The 20,434-nt window shown below is 36.4% G+C and overlaps 1 protein-coding gene across 1 annotated transcript in view; it reads left to right on the top strand.

Annotated features, from left to right (window-relative positions):
* The window catches only part of LOC131037995 (pentatricopeptide repeat-containing protein At5g04810, chloroplastic), a 208,176-nt gene that overhangs the window by 24,556 nt on the left and 163,186 nt on the right, over positions 1-20,434 (top strand). Inside the window, exon 2 of the mRNA XM_057970262.2 lies at positions 8,006-8,133. Coding sequence (XP_057826245.2) covers positions 8,006-8,133 — 128 coding nt within the window. The remainder of the gene's footprint in view (positions 1-8,005; positions 8,134-20,434) is intronic.

Genomic DNA, 20,434 nt, shown 5'->3' with positions numbered 1-20,434 from the left:
AGTTTGGAGAACACGGTAAAAAAAAATCAGAGTACTTGACGGAAAGCTGGAAATGAGCACTCTTCATAATTGCAGGTCTTATTGAAATATTCTACCCTTCTTTGTTAGATATTGCAGGTTGAATCAGCTGCATGTTTTTTTTTCTTCTATAGATCATATCTTTCTTCTCACAACTCTATTTTACAAAAACGAATAGTTGTTGGAAAGGTATTAAGATACATTGAGCAGCTATAAGGCTAATTTTTTCAGATTTTGTATTTAAACTTTCTATTTTGGCCATTAAAGCCTTAGAAAGTATTGTAATATGATAAAAGCCTTGTAAATGCACTAATTATAAAGTGCCAACCTTGTAATATTTGGGGGGGGGTGATTTCAAAGACTAGTGAAAAGGGGGGGTGTCTCTTGTGTCTTCTTTCTTGCACTCTTCTTGACTCTTTGCAATCTTCTTTTCTGCTATCATGGATGCATCTACAGTTCCACTTTTAACACCATATAATTACTTTGAATGGAAATCTAAGATGATAATATATCTGAAAAGACATGGATATCATCGTGTTACTATGGGACTTGAAACTGAACCTCAAGATGCTGCAGAAAAAATTAAATGGTTTAATAAATGTGATGAAGCTTTTGGTACATTGTGCATGTCAGTCTCTCCTGACCTTCTTTTTCACATTGAATCTGTTACTACACCAAATGCAGTATGGACTACTTTGGGAAACCTCTTTGGTAAGCAGGATGAACTAAGAGGTCATCAATTGGAGAATGAACTCATAGGGTTGAATCCAACCAATTTTGATACTATACAAGACTTCTTCACTAAACTCAAGTCTATAAGATTGCAGTTGGAACAGTGTGGAACTAAGAAAGATGATAAGCAACTGATCTTGAGTATTCTTTCTAAGCTTGGTCCTAACTATTCAGTGTTTGTTTCTACATTCTATGCTACCAAATGTGCCCTAGGTACCACATTCAAAATGCCTTCTTTAGATGATTTTGCTGCAGAACTCACTAGGGAGCAGGACAAATTGGTTCAAATGGGTACAATAAAGCCCTCTAAGTCACATGCCTTAGTTGTAAATCAAGGCACAAAAGAACAGAAAGGGTCTAGTAAGCAAGATAAGAAACAAAAGAACCAAGGAGAGAAGAAGAAAGATCAGAAATCTGCTACTTCAAAAGCAGACAATGAGACCTCTTCGTCAAAAGGTGAACAACCTAAGAAGGAGAAGGTCAAGTGTTCTTATTGTAAGAGGCCTGGTCATGATGAACATAAGTGTTTAAAGAAACAAATTGATCACCTTTCAAATCTTCTTGAAAAGAATAATATCAAGGTTCCTGATTCAGTCAAACAGAGTTCATCAGAAGGATCTTCTAAGGACATAGATAAGAGTAAGGGGAAAGGAAAGGGTAAGGCCCTAGTTGCTATTGCTTCACAACCAAATTCTTGGATAATTGACTCAGGTGCTTCACACCACATGGCTTCTTCAAAAGATGATTTCACATCTTTAGAGCCATGTTCTATGCCTTCCATCCTAATGGGTGATGACACTCCTGTTGAAGTGCATGGGAGAGGGTCTGTTGATGTGGGTGAAGGAACATTTCAAGATGTCCTTTGTGTTCCATCTTTATCAACTAATCTCCTATCTATTTATCAGATCACTCACACTGGTTCTGGCAAGCGAGTTGAGTTCACATCAGATGCAGTGGTAATCAACGAAATGCATAATGGGTCTACTGTTGCTGTGGGAAAAGCAGATCATCATTCTAGATTATATCAGTTTTCTCACTTTGTTCCTGACTCTCCTTCGACAATTTTACTCATTCATGCAGATGAGGTGAGTTGTTTGTGGCATCAACGGTTTGGCCACTTGAACTACCGTTACTTGCAACAACTCAGTCAACAAGAAATGGTTTCAGGGTTGATTTCTATTCGATTTTCTGATGGAGTTTGCCAGGGGTGCATTCTTGGTAAGCATCCAGAGGAGAAGTATGATAAAGGTAAAGCTTGGAGAGCTACACAACTATTGGAGTTGGTACATAGTGACTTGGCAGGACCATTTCCACAACCATCTTTCAGCAAGGCTAGATATGTCTTGACATTTATTGATGACTTTTCTAGATATACATGGGTTTACTTTCTCAAACAAAAGTCTGAAGTCTTTGAAAATTTTCTAGATTTCAAAGCTTTTGCAGAGAAACAATCTGGGAAGTTCATCAAGATTCTGCGTACAGATAATGGGGGTGAATATGTTAATAATCAGTTTGAACAGTTTTGTGCTTCAGAAGGTATCAACATGCAGCACACAGTTCCATACAGTCCTCAACAAAATGGTGTAGCAGAACGAAAAAATAGGTCCTTGAAGGAGATGGCTAATTGTATGATTCACTCCAAGTCTTTGGCACCTCAGTATTGGGCAGAGGCCATCAACTGTGCGTGTTACATCCAGAATCGAGTTCCTCATAAAGCTGTGAAGGGGGTAACTCCCTTTCAAGCTTGGACTGGTCGAAAACCCACAGTTAAACACTTTAGAGTGTTTGGTTCTCTTGCATGGGCCCACATTCCAGCTGAAAAACGCAAGGCTATGGATCCGCAGAGTAAGCCTTGCATATTTGTTGGATATCCAGATGATGTCAAAGGGTATAGGCTTCTCCATCCCACTACTCATGAGTTGTTCATTGAGAGGAGTGTTCGTTTTGAGGAGAGTTCTTCTAGTTCTTCTCATACCACTTCTCCATCCACTATCACATTGGAGAAATTGCATTATGATGACAGTTCTTCAGTGGATCTTAGACCTCCTAATCTTGATGAGGAGTCTTCTTCCTCTACTTCAGATGGTGACAATGATGATGAGGATTCACATTCCTCTCATAGTCATCATTCAGAGGTTGATGATTCTCCCCCAGACTCTCCAGCCTCAGTGCCTCTTTGGGCTCGACAAACATTTGAGTCAGCAGGAGATTGGCTTGGTGATCCATTAGATACTAGAAGAACAAGGTCACAATTTTGAGCAAGCTCCACATCTCTTCATTGCTTCAGCTTCTGATCCACAGTCCTTTCGAGAAGCTTCAGGTGTTCCTGAGTGGGATGCTGCAATGCAAGAAGAGTTCAATTCCTTGGAAAGGAATCACACATGGGATTTAGTTCCTCTTCCTAAGGGAAGGAAACTTGTTCGATGCAAGTGGATCTATCAAACAAAATTTGCAGCGGATGGGTCGGTTGATAAGTATAAGGCTCGCTTGGTAGCAAAAGGTTTTTCCCAAGTTCCAGGGGTTGATTACTCTGAGACTTTTGCTCCAGTTGCTAAGATGAATTCCATCCGGCTTGTTCTTGCTATAGCTGCTGCCCATCGTTGGGAAGTTCATCAGATGGATGTGAAGAGTGCATTTCTTCATGGTGACCTCCAGGAGGAAATCTACATGGAGCAACCACAGGGGTTTGTTCAGAATCCTTCACTTGTGTGTCGACTTCGAAAGTCTCTCTATGGCCTTAAACAGGCTCCTCGAGCTTGGTATGCCAAGATGGACTCATTCCTTCTGACAGTTGGTTTCACTCGGTGCCATTCTGATCCGAACGTATACATTCTGCAACAGGATGAAACTCTCACATTTCTAGTTCTCTATGTTGATGACTTGTTACTCATAGGGAGTCACTCATCCACCATCAAAGCAGTGAAAATTGCTCTACATGATAGATTTTTGATGTCAGACTTGGGTCTTCTGCATTACTTCTTGGGAATTGAGATCACTCAATCATCTTCAGGAATCTTCCTTGGACAACCCAAGTATGCACTTGATATGCTCTCTAGATTTCACATGGCTGATTGTAAGCCTGCACCTACTCCATTTTTGTCAGGGGTCAAACTTGAGGCTAAGTGCTCTTCACCCTTGGTTGATGGCACTTTATATCGACAGCTTGTTGGAAGCCTCATTTATTTGACTCATACGAGACCCGACATTTCTTATGCTGTGGGCATGGTCTCTAGATTCATGCAGGAGCCACATGAGTTGCATTGGAAAGCAGCTAAGCGGATCCTCCACTACATTCAGGGTACTCACAATTATGGAATTCAGTATGTAGCAGGTGTGGATATTGACTTGGTAGGATATACAGATTCAGATTGGGCAGGTGATTCTCAAGATCGCAAGTCTACTTCTGGGTATTGCTTCTCACTTGGTTCTGGTCCAGTTTGTTGGTCGAGCAAGAAGCAGTCTGCAATTGCTCTTTCATCGATAGAGGCTGAGTATCGAGGGGCAGTCAATGCCACCACTGAGGCTATTTGGCTTCAAAATATTCTTACTGAGCTTGGTATTCCAGTCAGAAAGCCTACCATCATCTTTTGTGATAATCAAAGTGCTATACAGATCTCAAGAAATCCAGTTCATCATCAGAGGACGAAACACATTGAGATACATATGCACTATATTCGGGAGCTCATTCAGGAAGGCATCATTGATCTTAAGTATTGTTCTACATCGGAGCAAACTGCGGACATCTTCACCAAACCTTTCACCGAAAGCAAGTTCCTTCATTTGCGATCTTTGCTTGGGATGCAAAAGGTGTCTACTTCAGGAGGGGCTTCTTAGTCCTTCATTCTTTCTCTCTCTATTTAGGGGGGTCTATTCCTCTTATGGGGGGGCTTCTTCTTTTGGGGGGGATATTTATGTACATGGGTACCTAACATGGCCTCATTTGCCGGGACCCATCTTTTCACCCACCTAAGCTACGCTTAAGGGGGGGTGTTAGTGTAGTTTTTTTTATTTTCCTTATGTTAGGGGGTATTTATTTTTCCTACACATATATTATTAAGCTTGCTTAGGTTATTAGGTGTGGTTAATATGAGGACACGTGGCGGAATACATTAGCTACATGTGTAACTCTCCACCTCACATGGGTAGTTGAGTTACACACCCTTTTTTGGCTTGTTGTGCCACCTCTCATAACCACTATTTTGTCATTTCCTAAGTGGGTTATGGGGTAGTTGGGTTTCTCACCCTCTTTTGGCCTTATGTGCCACCTCTTATAACTCCTTTTTTGTTTTCATGTAAGGAGGTTATGCCACATATTTTGACATTTACCAAGTAGGTAAAACCTCCCACTTTTTATGGAGGTGGGAGTTAATGCACCTCTTGGTTGTATATGCTATTATTTTTCTATATAATAAGCAATATACTCTCACCTTCACTAGTTAAGTGATAGCTCGATGAGAGTCTTCTCTAAATTCTCTTCTTTATCTCTATTTTTCTCTCATATCAGATTTATCTTCATTCAGCTATTATGATCTTCGATCATCCGTTGCTTGGAGTTGCATGTGATCTATGACCGACATCAGATCCTGGCTCAATTCTTGCTTCTCACAGAATTTAACAACCTAACTAAATTGAAATTTACTTCTGCTCTTCTTCATTCTAACTCAGATGTTTATTGAGATTTCTCACCATTCGTTTTAACCCAAAACTCATAAGTTTGGAACTAGTTAAAAGTTCATTGCACTGTTAAATAAGCTACAAACTAGCTGCATCACTATGCATTTGCTTCTATTTAAGCTTTACTTAGACAAAGAAATAATTCTTGCCGTATTCAAGAGATGCACAAAGTCTTTTCCTTCCATAATTAAGAAATAAGGAAATTGAAAGTTTAGAACTGTTCCAGGTTACGAGAACATGACCTGGTTAAGCAGCAAAAATATGATTCGATGTGGCTTTCCTATCAGATAATTCAACACCCTCTGCTCCCTTCAAAGCTTCCATGGGTTGGCAATACAGTGGCGTTGCTAGACCAATGAAGTTCTAGCTGCCGTTGCAGAGCAACAAAATGCTATATACTGTGTATACTTTCCAAAATAGAGTTTGAACATATTCTTTAGCAAATACCTTTCAGTCCGTAATGTCTTTTACGGATTCGAATGACATCCTATATCATGCCAAATGAAACGGTTGTGTTCATTTTAGGTGAATTCCCCTTCGATTTGAATTTTATTTAATTCAAATTGCCAAGCATGCCATAATTTCTGCCTTTACCACTATGGCGGTAAGCAACTTGCACTTGGATCGAGTGACAAAAATATATATCTCATCAACTTGAGCGGGTTAATTCTCATATGAACCCATTGGACTATAATAAAGTGAAGCTTTTATAATATGGTCTTGTTCGAGAGGCATAGCTCCCATAATTATGGCATACATAATTAATACAAAAGAGTAGTGACAAGGATTTAAAATAAACCATTTTGTTGCATATATATATATATATATATTTGTATTTTTAATTATAATAACCAAAAGACTTCATGAACGTTTCCATTAATTATAAGGAACATAAAGAGTTAAGAAAACGATCTCCAAATGGTTTGATCAAAAGAAATGAATACCAAATCTAAGACCAAGATTGTAAAAATCTTAATCATCTTCACCGACCAAATAGGGTTACCTGGCTCACACTAGCTGACGGTAACAAGGTTAACACAACTCAACATATCTCAACTTACAGATAGGATTATAGATGGCATTGAGTCCTCCTTTTGTTCTCTTCCGGCCTGATGATACTTCCCCTCCCTTCTTAGAGGACGACGATCTCTTGCACATACTAGGTCAAATTCATGTAGTTAGTCTAGAGTCCTGACATATCTTTGTCATTGCATTTATTGATAAAAGAAGCAATCATCTCATATTCCATAACGATTAAAACTAAATCATTAATATATGTTTTGTGAATCACCATTCTACAATACTAAGCAACAAGTATCAAAGCATAAAATAACATCCAAATATCTAGGGCACAAGTGGGATGTAACATTTTTGTTAAGCTGTAGACACTATTATGTGTTCGTTTTCACTCATTCTTTTATTAGCTCTCTACAAATTAAAAATGACTCGGTGAACTTCAAGATTCACTCTTTCCCTCAAAATTACTGGTTTCTAGAAACTGTTGGTCCCAACATGTCTTTTTAAACTGGAAAGTTTTAACTGAATGGCTCAAATATAAAATACCTAGCTTTAGTTATATCAAAATGTTTGGATATGTGTAGCAACAATGTTCCAGATATTATATAATTTAGCCTTTTTTCAAGGTTTCTTTGGCCATCGTTTTTCCCATAAATGTTATAGGTTTCAAATTTGAACTCTGCAATTAGGTTTGTGGGTTTGACTTGTCTCTCTTAGGAAAGCTGACCTAAAAAGTGCGGCTTCTGTTTGGATTCCAAGCCGCAAGTACCTGTAGAGAGGTGGAGTATAATTTTGTCAGCCATGCAGTGGTGAATCCACTTCCTGGCCTTGTGAATGCTGCTCATCACCCTGTGGATGCTGGCCTTGCCTGAAGTTGCTATCTTAACTGCAAGAAGGGATGCTAAGGCAGGTCTAGTGATTAAAGTACACTTGCGAAGTTAAACTATTAAAAAATGTTTAAGGCTCATTTCTAATTATTTAGAGAAACTTATTGGCTTTTGTATTTTTCAAGCTAAATATTTACCACATCAAATCAAAAATGAAATCACCCTGTGGGTGCTGGGCTTGCCTGAAGTTGCTATCTTAACTGCAAGAAGTAATTCTAAGATAGGTCTAGTGATTAAAGTGCACTTGTGAAGTTAAGCTATTAAAAGATTTTATGAATCAATGGATAAGGCTCAGTTCTAATAATTTAGAGAACTTATTGGATTTTGTATTTTTCAAGCTAAATTTTGTCCACATCAAATTAGAAATGAAATCCATTGCTAGCTTGGTATGCATCATTTAGTTGTGCGTGGTATAAAAGGAATTTTATTAGTACATAAAAAAATGGTGCCTGCAAAAATACCCGATGTACATAAATGAAAATCTGACAATTCAGGGAAAAAGCTATGGGGAAAGGGATTTGTCATTTGAATGGCCCAGTGAGGTTATGCTAAAAGCTGAAGAAATCATGTCCATGAGGAATTTCGCATGTTAAAATAATTTATTGACAAGGATATATTTTGTTACATGTAAATTTGCTTTATCTTGTAACCCTAACTTGTGTTGCAGTGTCTTCCAGCCAAGCAGACGAGATTATGGATTAATGGTGAGTTATTATGCAAGCCGAGGTGACAAGCATCATGCAAGATGCACTTTTGAAAGTATGCGGGCAAAAGGAATAGAACCAAATTCATACGTATACACCAAGTAAGGATTGTTTTCTATGGTCTTTAAGTTGGGCATGGAAAGAAAATTTAAAAATTTGCATGATGAACTATTTGCAAGTAATGCTGCTTTCTGCTTTCTTCATCAGTATAAGATATCAAATCTTTCTTTGACTTAGTTGTCTTTTAGGGTATCAAAGTTATAAATAAAAAAAATAAAAAATATGCCTTTCTGAAGTAGCTTTGAATATTTCTAAAGAAATGAAATGATTTTATGACAAATGAAAAAGGACTTCACAGCTTTCCTTCTTACATGTCTGACAAGTGTCCTACATTACTTTGACATTGATTAAGTTTGCGTATACTTGATTACTTTGACATTGATTACACAGTTTAAGATAGAAACATATAAAATCTAATGTTATGGACTGTCGAAATTTACTGTATTTTTAATTGATTAAGTTTGTTATTTTATATATGGAATTTTTGAAATGTCTTGTGTTACTGTTAGCTATGCATAGACTAATGTTTGTGACTTTTTAACAGTTTATCTTAATGCAGAAGAAGATAGACTCACAATTTATAAAGGATGGCATTGACTTGGGGTATTTCTGGCTTATTTGTGACTCCATGGTCTTATTCTTTCAGTATATCACAAGAAACTACAAGGATCAATCTAGTTTGGATTCTGTTGTACAATTTACTTATCCACTTGTGGACTGATCCTATTCCATCTACTTTCTGTTGTTAAGTTTCAACCTATAAAAGAGGTTTGATGTTTAAAGAATCACGTTTATAAAGTCAGATAAATAAACTGGTTTTAATGTTTTTTTTCAAAAAATTGGTAATTGTAATTAGCATAGTGCCTTTGTAATGTGTTGCTCATTTGGTTGTAACTGACTATGTATTATTCACTTTTGGTTTTTGGGCAATTGTTAGGAGTTGGTTGGGAGTAGTTGTAGATGGTCGTGTTCAACTTGGCAACCATACATTTTTTTATATAGACTTTGAGTAGTCAGGGAAAGTAGTTTGATCCTTGGCTGATTATCTTTGGTGTACTTTGTGCAAGAACTATATATAAAGATATACTTCTGTTACTCTATTTGGTATGCATTATTATTTTGTTCATTATTGCGTTTTCTAGTATTATTAAATGTAGGAGTAAACATTTGTGCCATTTCCTTAAAGATATTGGGTCTGATTTAAGACATTAATGCCCTTAGACCTCAATAAAGGTGAAAAGTGACCACAATGTGGTCAAGATCAAGAGATCAGATGATCTCTAAGGTTGGTGGAGCAAAGAGAACAAAGAAGATGACTACAAGAAGTAGCTGAAGGGGCTCCACTAAGGCATATTCAAAGCTGAAGTCTGACTCTAAGTAGACACAAGAGTTGAGTGAAGATACCAAAACATCCGCTACGAACAACCATATGGAGAAGTGGGTATAAAGAGCTAGACATCTTTCATTATTGGACAAAGCATGCGTTGATCTTGTAGTCAACGTTTTGTACAAAGAAACAATACAACCTCCTTAATACAAGAATTGTCTTCATTGGGAGATAGAGTTTGAGGACTCTTTCACAGATGGAGAGAGGGAAACTGTGAGAGCAACCTTCAAGGTATTGAAGAATTGTTAACAAAAGAATAGGGTATTGAGCCAACAACTCCATGACAAAGGTTGGAGTGGGAAAATGAAAATTTGAAGGCAAAGCGAGTGTGTGAAATGTAAAGTTGCAAGAAGAGTAGAGGGTTCCCACATGCCTAAGAGTGTTGGGGGAGCACTAGAATCTCTGCGGATTAGAACCTCCTAAGTAGGCTCAAACACTAAATTTGCATCAAGGTAAAATCATTGTGACTTCACCATCAAGCCGTACTGTAGAGAGGTAGAAGTTTTCTAAGTTCATACATGATGGGTAAGAGTATCCAGTAAAACATTGTAAGACCCGTGCAACCATTTGGGTTGCAAATGGCCATGATGACAAAGAATATTGGCTATGGTCCTTTCCAATCACCTTGAGAGGTGTGGCTTTTTATTGGTACATGAAGGTTGAACCAGCCTCTTGAATACATGGGAGAAACTATGGAAGGATTTTGAAGAGGAAGTGAGCTCCTTTGTAATGACAATGAAATTATGGTAGAAATCTACAACACCAGGCAAGGTACACATAAAAAGTGTAAGAGCTTATAACTGTAGTCTGCATAAAAATGTAAGAGCTAAAATCAGAGGCTCAATGAATTACTCGTAAAGTTAGATAAAGAATTAGTAGGTGGTTTAAATAAAAGATGGTTCATTGAAGGCCTTATTAACTCACTAAGTTAAAAGATTAAAGTAGTACTACCATCATACACAAAAATAATATAGTAGTGGGCATAGAAAGTGAGGATAAGACGTCTTTGCAATCAAAAAGAAAAATATATGAAAATGATGGGTTGAATGGAAGCAGTGATAATGAATTTGGAATTATACATGCATTGTGGAGAGACATACTTTGAATGATGAAGGAATTGAAGGCATAAAAGGAAATTTGCAAAGAAATTAAATAATTAGGATGAACAGATTGTTAGAGTGCGAGTCTCAGTAAAGTTAATTGTCCCAAGAAGAGGATGTGCAATTCTTGTCAAATTATGAGCCATTCAATCAAAGAGTGCCCATACAATCTAAAAGTAAGAGTACACAAGTACTCTTTACAGGTGGAGTGTAGTCCACTTCACCAAGCACTCCATCAAAGCTGCAAAATAACAAGAACACATCTCTAGGTGGCTATCAAAATCAAAGATGGGGAGGGTAGAGTTAGATATAGTACAACTCTAAAGGTCATCCCATTGTACAATGTCGATAATCCAATGAATGGGGCCACTTTGCCAAAAACTATCCAAGAGGTCAAGGTAGAATATAACTACTTTGTAAATGGTGTGGGCTTGGAGAACACGATGATGCTAGATGTTTGCAACAAAAGGTGTGTGTCAATATAATTGATGCAGAGAGATACAATGAAGTATTGGCCATCACTCAAGGCCAAGCAAAGAAGGCCATGTATCTAGACCCATGTATCAAAAAGGAAAGACATCATGAAGCAAGAGTTGAGGTAGACCATGCTATGGATAATTAATTTTGCCACTTGAATGCAAGTACAATAACAAATAAATTGCAATCCAATATAATTATTGCTAGGAAAGTATTTCAAACCAGCATACCAATTAAAGTAGTGGATTTATTACAAATTGATTTGCCCTCTTGGCCCAAGTAGTCTTGCCATTGCATTGATATTTTGTTAGTTGCAAAAGCAAAATTAATAATAAATCAATAATGGACTTCAATATTTTCACTAAGCAAAAGGCTGTAGATGAAGTTCGATTCCAAATTATTTATTGAAAATTTAATGCCTAGTGTTAATGTCTTCCTTTACTTCACTGCGCATATGTTGGGGAAGAAGCCTCAGTTATTTATACAACGGGAACTCTACAATGACTGCTTATCTTTCCTTTTCATTAGGAAATAATGTTGCAATGTACATGAATAGCCCTAGCTTGCTTGTCAATCCACCTTGTATGATATTCTATAAAGATTTCAAAATTTAAGAAATATCTTGCAACATGGAGACGATGATGCATTTGGTGATCCCATTGCATAGCAATGATCTCTCAAATTGGTATGAACTTTCCCTCATCATTCATATTTGGTCTATTTTAATAATTTCATAACTTTGGTTGTGGAAAATAATTTAAACATTAAATGTTAAGTTGTCAAAAAAGTAAAAATGAAAAGACAACTTATGTTAATTATTTTAAAAGGAGTCTAAAGTCACTTTTTGGAGGTGAAAATAACAAGACACAAATAGTAATGTTTTATTACTCCAAAGTGTTTTTTAAAAGGGTATTCATAGGAAAGAAATAGGATTCTTGGCATTTGGTATTTTCTTGGAACTCGAGATGTGGAGATTGAGCAGGTTTGTTCAACAAGAGCCTTAGAATGAAAACCCTATGATGAAGATTGGGTTTAGAGAAGGAAGACAATCTCGCTAGCCACTATAGGAGTGGATTCATATAAAGTTCACTTTTGTGCCATTTGATTCTACAGTGTTTGGTTATGGGTTGGTGGAGTTCTGTGTTGAACATTGAAATATCATTCACATGTTTGAGTTTAACTGAAAAATCATTTGCAAGCAAATATTTGGTTTGAGATTTTGTTGAAGATTTGTGGCAAGCTAAGGTGAGCATTCCATCTTAGGGTTTTACAAACCTTGTAGAATTTCAGGGTTTTAAAACCCTAGTTGTCCATGTTTAGAGAAGCCAAAACCCTAGGTGCCCCAGTTGACGGTTTCTAAAACCCTATACTCTTGCATTTGTTCCTTTTAGAGTGGATTATATGCTGTTAAGGACCAAGACAAAGCTTTTTTTATCAAGGTTCGAGTAGCAATTGATGAGGATTTTGTGTGGAAACAACAAATTGATGACTGGCAGTTAGGGTAGTTTTTTTGGACAATTCTAATACGATTCCTAGTTGTGATAATATTTTCAAATCCTTTACTATTTGCTTCAATAGTGATGAGTTATGCTTCATTTATTTCTATTAGAAAAGCCATGGAATATAAAAATTGAAGGAGGTATGTGGGAATGTAAAAGGTGGTCGCTTTCCTTTGGGGAAGGTTTTCTTTGAAGGATTTACCTCAGGTGTACCCTATCTAGAGTTTATTTGCAAGACACAACCGCTCTTGGCAATTTAGAGCAGCTCATTGCAATTCTGGAGATTTCAAACATTACCATTGAAGATTGCCATAGTCTAAGATTATTTTTATTCCCTAATTTTCATAGTAGATTAAGCTCTAGATTTGTATATCCAATTTGTGAAGTATTAGGTTGTTGAAGTGCATTTTGGAGAGAGTGTAGTGCAATTATTTGAAAGTTCTAGACCATACTAGTGTATAATTCCAGCCTTTCATACTTGTGGTGCAGTACACTTTTAGATTTATTAAGTTATTTTTCTTAGCTGTCCTAGATCTGGTTTTAGACTATAGTGTTGTAAATTGCAACTGGTCCAATTTACACCTCATATTTGTGCCCCTACTTTAGTGTGTCCTACCCTCATCTCATTCCTAGGTCCATTTTGTGCCTATTCTCCAGCTTTGAGGCCATGAACAACCTTTGGTGGGTCCTACCACGATATACCACCTTATTTTGGCATTGTCTGGTCTTGATGGTGGTAGGACTAGGGCGCTGGACCATGGTCCCACTTCATCCAGACCCAATTTGAAATAGGGTAGGGGCCCTATCTCATTGGTAAGATTTAATCTCCGTGGCTCTACATGACCGTTGGAAGTTGGCCTAATCGGTAATTTACCTAGAACCCCCTATATAAAGACATTTTATCAACCTATTTTCATCTAACAATCCAAGCAATCAATTCCTATCACTCGTGCATGTGTGAAGCATTCATCATCAAGCATTTTCAGACATCTTCAAGGCTGCATATTCTTCATTAACCATTGTGGAACAAAGTCATGTCAATTTTTATGCAAGCATGTGTCTGTGATTAGGGTTTTGTCATGTTCATGCCATTTCATACAACATATGTGATTTCATTCAAAGAGCAAAACATCATCATTAGCAAGTGCAGATTTGAGGTATATCTTTCTAGCATTTATTTCAGTATTTGCATTATTTTATTCAAGGTTAATTCCTAAACCGGGGTTTGACTTAGGCAAACCCTTATTCCCAACAATTTCTCCCTTCTTTCTGTGTGCAGTAAATAGGTACAAAGCTGCGTTCGGGAGGGTCGGAATAATTCACAGAGACAAACAGGTTCGCTTTTTGATGATGAGAAATTCGAAGGACTAGGCCGAATTGGAGTAGCCTGGTCTCGAAAAATGAGGTCGAACTTCTGGGAATAGATCCGAAACATTCTATTTTGTCTAGATCCAAGTTGGCGTCTCCGTACAACGACTGTCGCTCATTGTTTATGCGCGATCTCTTCAATAATCACCTATTTTACCCTAATTTCAGCATTTTCATGATTCAACTTAGAAAGAGGGAACCAAAACCTAACTAGGCGAACCAAATCAGAATTTTAGACTTTTTCCGAGAGGGATTAAACCTAGATCTGTTAGGACCATTCCTTTTCCAATGTAATGGTTAATTAAGCAAAATTAGTGGTTTTGCTACCTTAATTGGTGAAACCCTAATTTCACCATTACGTGGACTTATAAGGTGCTGAATAGTATTTTGTAAATCTTGTAGCATAATCATTAATGGGGTATCAAGCAGGAAACCACATATTAGCAACAAAGGTCAGAATGAATCATTTTATCTTTGTTTGTACACACCAACATTATCAATATAAATATATATTTGAAATCTTAGTTCTCTGTGAGTGCATGGTGTTACTTTCATTATTTTATGAAACATAATTAATTGGAATATCATAGTGGTGAGCTAAGTTACCGGTCCTGATACTAGTGCTGGTTTGGGTTCGAGTGTTTAGTTTGCAGGTTTGGTCAATTTTGTTTTTTGGGTTTGTCCATACAAAAACATATAAAAAACAGAAATTTGTACATATTTGCACCAGTAATTAAGTTCAAAATGCTACACATAGTATCATATATTGTATAATAAACAAAACCACCATAAAAATAAAAAATACTATAATGTCAATTAGTCGAACTTGAATGTCATGATATATATTATATGTTAAAATAAAAAAAATAATAGTGTCAAGCATTAGCAATCAACCATCATTGATTGAGCATCATCATTTGAGTCTTCAAAAATATCATCATCATCCATATTATTGAAACATAACAATAGGAATTGTACACTAACTACATCATCCCCCCAAAATAAAAAGTCATCTTGTAGATGGAAAGGAAAACTTGTATGCATACTTGGAAGCATAGTTTGCAAACATAGACTCAGAGAGTAGTTGGCAAATCAAATGAGTTTAGTGGGGGTTTGGGGGCAATACCTGAGTGGGATTGAGGGGTAGTGCCTTTTGTGGGGGTTTGGGGGTAGTGCCCCTCGCTGGGTCAAGGGTTAGCGCCTTGGCATATTCCTTATCAAGATACAGGTCAGGGCCCTTGCCACCAAGCCCAAATAAAGGCTTTCAAAACCAAAAAGACTTTCATGGCACACATCATTTTGCATTCACAATAAAAGAAATATTTTATTTGTTTTGAATCCTTGCTTTAGAGTTTGGGGGGATTTGACGTTTTGGTCATTTTTTTTTAAATTGACCAAATTCACGTCCTTGGCATTGGTTCTTGCCAAGTTTGTTGTGGGTATGCCTAGGTTCATTCTAGACGAACCTGCAGGTGATTTGTGAGACCTTGGGTGGCCCCTAGGGCGAACTAGATTTAGACTCATATCCAAGTCAAATTGGACTTAAATTGGGGTTTTTTTTCCTAGCAGACTTGTAACATAGGTGTTGAGTCCTTTGGAATTTACCAAACATTTGTGATGAATATTCTTGTAATGTTGTTTACATCATTGTAGGTTGATCAAAACAAGAACTTCAACTTTTAGCATTTTGACAATGTTTGTGATTAATATTGTGGAAATCAAATATTGTTGAAACACATAAAATTCCAGTTCGGGCTTGTTAGCCCCGTTTTTAAGCTTGTCCATTTTTAAACTTTTCATGTTTAAATCCTTGTGCCAAGTAGTTTATAGCTGAAAATTCCATGATTACCTTCAACTATTAAGTTTCTTGGCATTTTGAAGAAAAATATCCATTGTTGCAGTCATAACCTTTAGAAGTAGGGATGCAACTTGATGAGATTTGTAAAAACAATTAAATTTGAAAATCAATAAGAGGTGGAGCGAAATTGTTTTACAAGGACAATCCCAAGGCTATTCAACAAAATGTGGCAAGATTGTAGGTCAAAACTCCTTTTTGTTTGATAGATTTTAAAACTTCCATTTTCCACGGGGTGATTTATGGAAACAATTTTATTTGGGGTTTCATAGCACTTGGAGCAAAATGGTTTAGTAGGAAGGTTTTTGGTACCATTATTCATAATGTGGCAAGATTTCACAACAAAATATTGATCCAAGCAAAAGTTATCTATTAGACTTTGTTTGTCAACTTGGTGGATTTATTAGTATTTTTTGAAGCCAATTTGATAGAAAAGTATTGAATCCTCAAGTTGCGAAGTTGAGAAGTTGTGCATTAACCTTCGGGTATCGATCAGGAAAAAGTAATTGGAAAAGTCGGTAAATAAATTTGTTTTAAAGAGCACAGGTTTAAAGAAGTATGAATTATCATTGACACCTAAAGTGCTGATGAAATTTGTCAAAATTTTAAATCTTAATTTTGGCTATTAATGTTTCCAATGTTGACAAGGAAGTATTGTTATTTTGTTATCAATGGTTTTTTGTTGGTTTTTAAAGTCGCTCTCATCTTCTATGAAGTTTCGAATCTCTTCTCAAAATTGATGATAAAGGGGACTTAGTTTAATTGACACTCTCATAAAAGTTAATAACTCACTCCAAATTGCCGACACAAGTTATGAAATAAGTGCTAAATGCTAATTCAAAGCGAATTAAATCCTATTGTTGATTGCCCACAACTTCACAACTCCTCTCCAATCGCTGAACAAATGCAAATTAACCATTCATTGACAGTTTCATGCTAGTTAACAACTACTTTCAAAGTGCTGATGAAGGAATAGTTTTATATATAATGGTTATGATTGTTCACAAATTGTGAAAGATACTCAAATTTCGGATGATCAGAAATGAAGAAGTTATTATAACTGTCATGTAAGGAGTTAAGGAAATTTTAGCATCCCCTCAGCCTGGGTCTACAAAGCCATGTTGCTAGATCTACATGCATATTGTGAGATCATTGACAAGGCATGTGAGCTATTTGAAAAGTTGCCTCAAAGAAATTTGCTCCCATCGCATACAAAAAATTGTATAGTGCACTCGTAGAAAAGGTTTTAGAATCTCTTAAGCAATTAGGTTTGGTAGCTATAGTGCCAAACTCCATAACTTTTGCTAGTGCCTGTATGCCTACACCAAAATGGGAGTTATAGAACTAGACTCACATGCAAAATGTGAAAGAATTCACAAGGCATAGGAGTTGTTTGAAGAAACATTTAAAAGATTTGTTTTCTCAAGGCCGCTATGATTGCAGGCATACACACAAAATGGATTTACTAAAAACGATTTGGAACTTTTAGGCAAATGCGCTTGGCAAGTGTAAAACCAAATTCTACAACCTTCGCCACTATTTGCAAACTCTTAGCAGCACTAGAACTCCAATATTCTTAATTTTATTTATGTAATTTTTGAATAGACTTAAGTGGTAGCCACGCAAATGGTTTTGATACAATTTAATGCAAAGTATGGAAGCATGCACAAAACTTGTGAACCATTTGATAGAAGGTTCGCCATTTGATGAAACAATATAATTGCAGATATGCACAAGATGGATTTGTTGAAAACGTTTTAAAGATTTTCAATCAAAAGCTATTTGCAGGTTTAAATGCCCATTTCCCCAACCTTTGCTAACATTTCCCATTGCAACTCACCAGATGGATGCCAAGTTAATGCATGCAATGGACACATACATTGAAAATGTTCTTTTATTGCTACTACAGGGAATATTGCAGAGAAAAGTCTTCTATTAGATTGAAGCGACAGGTTGTGGCTAGTCGTTGAATTTGATTACCATCCATGAAGGGGCATTGGAGCTCTCGAAGTATAAATGCCAACTTATCTTTGTATTGTTAAATACAAGACTGCCTACTATTCATTCCATCTCTTGGATAATTAGTGGTAGAGGAAATCTTGATAACTTTTTAGACACTAAAAACATCTTAATGCAAATGGGAGCGAATTTTCAAGTACAAGATGATTATCTTGATTGCTTTTATGATCCACAGACTATTGGGAAGATAAGAATTGACATTGAAGACTTTAAATGCTCTTCGCTTGTAGTGCAAGCTCTTGAATAGGCAAATGCGAGTCAAATTCAAAGATTATATGCTAATTATGGGAAAGTAGATCCGTCTTGTGTTGCAAAAGTTGAGGATTTCTATAGAGATCTTGGAATCGAGAACGTTTTTCTAGAATATGGGAATATCAATCACAAGTTTCAAGATGGAAAGACAATGCACAAGGCTGTGTAGATGTTTAAAATGGAAGGTTTGCCATATGTTAAACTGCATAGGGAATCATAATGGGAGAACATGCAACATTGCTAATGCCATGCAAATGTGAATAATATAAAAAAATTGAAAATGCTGGCCAGAACCAGAAATAAACCAGGAAGGTGAACTACTGAAAAGACTATGAGTGAATTAACAATATCACGACTAGCAAAGAAGTACACAAATGTTTGAATTCTGAGGTTGTGTTGCATACAAGATGAAAGGTTGAGTAGTTTGGTGGGTAATGTCTTAGCTTGGACATTCTACTCTTGAAAAAATTCTCAAAAGAAAGGAACATGACAAGACATGCTTTCACTAAACTACTTGGAGAGGTCCCAAAATGCACAGGCAATGACATATATTTTTTAAAGAATTTGGTGTTACTAATTTTACTCAAGTTCTTATTGTTAAGAATAAAGTGGATGATCAATCTTGTGGTGTATGGAAATACTCGATATGGGAAGGCTTTGTCAATGGCACTAGCACAAACAGTAGTGTACCATCTTTCAAGAATAACATGGGCAAACAAGGCACTAGTAATATTAATTTTGGTTTTGATGATCAAGTTGGTCCTTTAACACTCCAATTAGAGACATTCATGGTTATGGCACAATGAAGAATATGGGTGTTATTGAAAATACTCATAGGATATTTCATAATGGTGTGCAATGTGATATTCGTGAGATGAAACCTATAACTAGTCTATAATAAAAGATGACTAAGATCTTTGCTATGTCTAATTACGTGAAGGTGGAATTGAATATGAGTACACAAAGTTTGATCATGCCCCATACAAGTTTCTTCATTACCAAAAGGAACTTTATATTCACGAAAGGGAAGGATGCTTAATAGATGCAATTGGAATATGTTTCCTTGAAAGCCAAGTTGTTGATGAATAAAACACATGACACATCTCGGCAAAACCAATAACTTGTTCTTTCTTTGATGTTATGGATCAGGATAAGACACATGACTCATCTCGGCAAAACCTATAACTTGTTCTTTCTTTGATGTTATGTGCTTCAAAGTGCCTTTTTGTAAAAGTGACTTATGTTACTTATTGTAATTGAAGTTAGGAAAGGAAACTTACTTCTAGAGAAGTGATGTAAATCTTAACCAAATAAGGTTTATTATTTTCAAAACCATTGTATATTAAAAAGGTAGCTGGGGTAGTTATCAGGTGGTTACACAGTAGCTATCTAGAGAAGCCTATAAAATACAAGGCTTTTGCTATTGTAAGACAAAGAATCTTACAGAGGGCGGACCTCTGAGAATAATTTTTTCAGAGAAATTGTATGAGGACTTTTCTGTTCACACTTTGTATAAAATGGGGTTTTGGACTTGTTTGATTTCATAAAGATAATAAAGAGTGCATTTGGTTCGTAGGTCCTAAATATGTTTTCGAGTTATTCTTATTGATTTTTTGTATGTCAAATTGGTAATCCCTTTTGTAATTGTGGTAATCCGTAGTCATATATTCAAACAATCTTTGTAATGGATGAAAGAAAATCATGTCTTGGTATATTGGTTTGAATGTGTGAGGTAACTTCTTCCTATGTCAAGGTTTGTTATCCTTCTTTCATCATTGTTGCATATCAAAAAGATGCTTTGTGGTGAAACCCTCTTATAGGTTTTAGTAAGTTGTGAAGTACTAGTTGGTATTTGTGTGTCTATCGCTAGGGTTTTTGTTAATTGGTTTCCTTCAATTTACTCCTTTCTTCTTTTTGTACTTTCAAGTTCAAAGTACACAAAAATGCAAAAAGACCCATCGTACAAGGGAGCTGCCCCTCTTAAACATAGAGGAAAGTTGTTAATCTCATAACAACTTATTCAATTTTTGGAACATTTGTCACTGCTTGTTGGGCGAGTCATAGTAAAATCTGTAGTGACAATTATTCCAACATCCCATGTTCTCCAATGATGGTTGGGCTTTTTGTGTGCTATGCGATGCAAAAAGACAACATTTACATTTCTCCCACTAGTATTAGGTTTTTTGAAAGTGGTAGCTAGTGTGGAAAATGGTGTAGCAATAGAAGAATATTGCCTTGGAAATTCCTTGAACTCCATATTCAAAGGTCTCTCACCGACATCAACATTAGTAGAGGATTGTGTCAATTACCCAATGGTAGTTTTTGCTCTTTTGTTTGTCATCTGGCTTTTTGCAAAGGCCTAATACTTGGTGGGTCACATCAATA

This window comes from Cryptomeria japonica, chromosome 6 (genome assembly GCF_030272615.1).
Source record: "Cryptomeria japonica chromosome 6, Sugi_1.0, whole genome shotgun sequence".
In the NCBI taxonomy this organism is placed as follows: Eukaryota; Viridiplantae; Streptophyta; class Pinopsida; order Cupressales; family Cupressaceae; genus Cryptomeria; species Cryptomeria japonica.
This window is presented reverse-complemented; position numbering and strand designations above follow the sequence as displayed.